Source organism: Carassius carassius, chromosome 44, assembly GCF_963082965.1.
Source record: "Carassius carassius chromosome 44, fCarCar2.1, whole genome shotgun sequence".
NCBI classification, from domain to species: Eukaryota; Metazoa; Chordata; class Actinopteri; order Cypriniformes; family Cyprinidae; genus Carassius; species Carassius carassius.
Window position 1 is genome coordinate 656737 of NC_081798.1, and position 2719 is coordinate 659455.

Sequence of the window (2719 nt, forward strand, 5' to 3'; positions counted from 1 at the left end):
TCTGGGATTTCACCCTATATCCAGGTGGAAATAGTGAGAATATGAACAAATGCTCCTGAGGATCAGATTTGAGACTCTAAAACATGATTGATGGAGAATCAAGTAAAGATGAGCTGCTTCAGTCCAGTAAGAGTTCATCTGGAGATATTACTGACCTTATTCTGACCTTTACTTGATCACAATCAGACAAGATTTGAGTCAAGAAGCTGGACGTTTGTACAGTTACACTAAAAGAGCTTTGACTAGATAAAACAATCATGGAGGTTTATCTGGTGTTGTTGTCAGGTGCTGTCGGATGAGAGGAGGGGTGCGGAGCTGGATTACTGTAAGATGTTTGGATTGGATTGGCTGAAGGCCGGAGGTCACAGGGACCAGGAGAAGAATCACCCGAACACAGAGTTCATGAGCGAACACCCACGATTCCTCGCGCTCCTCCAGAGTGAGTCCAGTCTAACACTGAGCTGGGAAGCTCCGCCCACTGAGCAACCTCATTGGTTCCGCATATTTGCATATTAAACCTCTGATATGATCTCATTGGCTGGTCATGGATTTCTGTTGTATCTGGTTAAAACACTCTTTTGACGGTTTGTTTGTTTTTGTTGTTCAGAGTACGGCGCTCCAGACGAGGGCGAGCTGAAAGAACAGAAACCATTTGCGCTAAAAAATCAACTATTAAGTATGAATCTTCTATAATCTCATCAATACAGACCGTTAAAAAAACCCTCAAAATATGAACATCTCTGCGTTCTTTTCAGCCATAATGTTCGTTTGTCCGGAGGATTCGGAGAGGAAGCCCATTGAGAAGAAGCTGCCAGGTAAAAGCGAACAATAGAAACGCTAAAGCGCCACACGCGACAGATGTTTGAGGTGTTTTCTGCTGTTTTCAGGCTCGATGATCGTTCAGAAGGTGAAGGGGCTTCTACATCGACTGCTTAAATTACCAGGAATGGAGTTAAAGCTCAGCTACACATGCTCCAAGGTAAAACACACCAGGACTTTTTTTTAAATGCACACAAAAACTCAAAAATTTTACTTTCTACGATAATTGTATTTTTAAATCTTAACAAACATTTTTCTGATAAACTTGCATTGCTTTAGAGACTATTAGTTTTTGTTACTATTTTAAATGAGGTTTTATCATATGTTTTCACTTGAATTTTAGTTGATTTTAATGCGTTTGTCGTTTTCAGCATTTTACGTAGCGTCTATATATTTTTTTATTAATTTATTTTATTCATCAGTTTTAGTAAACTTTTTAGTACTTCAAATTAAACTAAAATTAGAAATGAAAGTAGCTGACGTACGTTTAATTTTATTTCAGTTAACGTTTATCATATGTCAAGTAACCAAAATATTTTCGTATGGTTTTCGTTTTGCTTGTAAATTTTCGTTATTTTTACTAATTTAATGTGTTTTTGTCAATTTTATACATTTTTACATTTAATATGCATGTATAGGTTTTATAAATTTTCATGTACTAGTTTTTGTTTATTTTGTTAGTATCTAAAGTTGCGCTAATGAAGCTGAAATAAAATACGTTATGTGATATCCCATCCTATAGATGGCCGGCAGAGAGATCGAGATCGATAACGATCTGAAGCCGCTGGAGTTTTACTCGGTGGAGGACGGCGACAGAATTCTGGTGCGCTGGTCCTGATGAAACCGCCGGGAATTGTGGGGCATTTGAGCCTTGCAAACTGACCATCATTTCAGGATCAGAAATAGTCTTACATTTGCATTTATGATTATCACGCAACGTTATTCCTGCAGAAAACAAAGCATTTCCAAACTCGTATTGTAAATCATATCTATTTATTTACTAGTTCATTTGGATCCTTTAATGTCTGTGCAAAAAATTACAGTCTCTCACCAGTAGATGGCACCAAACGACGTGTCTCAAGCAAATACTTCAGAAAGAAACGTTATTAAATCACGTCAATCTCATACAGAAATGTACAGGTCAAATTTCACCCTAGTATCAATGTTTGTTTTACACATTCAAATAAAATAAAATAAAATTCAGTACATCGTTACAGCAAAACTGTACTTTTCATGTGACGTTTAAATTATAAAGTACATTTGTACAGTAGGCAACTGAAAATTGCTTAAATGTGCTTAACTATCTTTAAAAAGTATGTCATGATGCTAAAAATAAAATTATAGCCTTTGGAATTTTTTTTTTTACTAGTATTTTCCTGACATTATTCATGAAATGTAACTACATATTAAATAAAAACAGTAATTTTGTTTGCAAATCTGTGGGGTCTGAATCTTTCATATTAAAGCGAGTAGACATAAAACTTCATCTAGTAATTGTGTTTTGTTAAATCGCTGTTGTAAGCCTATGATAATTAACGTTACTTATATTTTAGGGCTGTCGGGATGGATTTCCCGAAAAAAAAGAAAAAAAAAATTATTTAAAAGGAAATCTTTTGGAACATTACAGTCACTGTCAATTAATTAACATTTTAACATACTTTAATAATTTCATTTTCAGTATTTATTTGTTAAAAATATTTAAATTATTTTTACTTTTTTATAATTTCCGTTTCAATAATTTATTAAAAGAATTATTAAACATTTTAAAATATTTGTATAATTTAATTTTGAGGATTTTATTAAAAAAAATTGTTTTTGTTATTTTTCAAATAATTGTTTTAATATTATTTTGTATAATACTCAAAATACAAAAAACTAAAATAAAATCGAATTACAAATA

General features: G+C 33.1%; 1 protein-coding gene across 1 annotated transcript in view; it reads left to right on the forward strand.

Annotated features, from left to right (window-relative positions):
* Positions 1–1838, forward strand: part of tbce (tubulin folding cofactor E) — a 12521-nt gene extending 10683 nt beyond the window's left edge. Inside the window, exons 13-17 of the mRNA XM_059537307.1 lie at positions 286–439; positions 608–676; positions 756–815; positions 888–979; positions 1562–1838. Of these exons, the coding sequence (XP_059393290.1) occupies positions 286–439; positions 608–676; positions 756–815; positions 888–979; positions 1562–1657 (471 nt within the window). The 3' untranslated portion in view covers positions 1658–1838. The remainder of the gene's footprint in view (positions 1–285; positions 440–607; positions 677–755; positions 816–887; positions 980–1561) is intronic.
* The last annotated feature ends 881 nt before the right edge of the window (positions 1839–2719 follow it).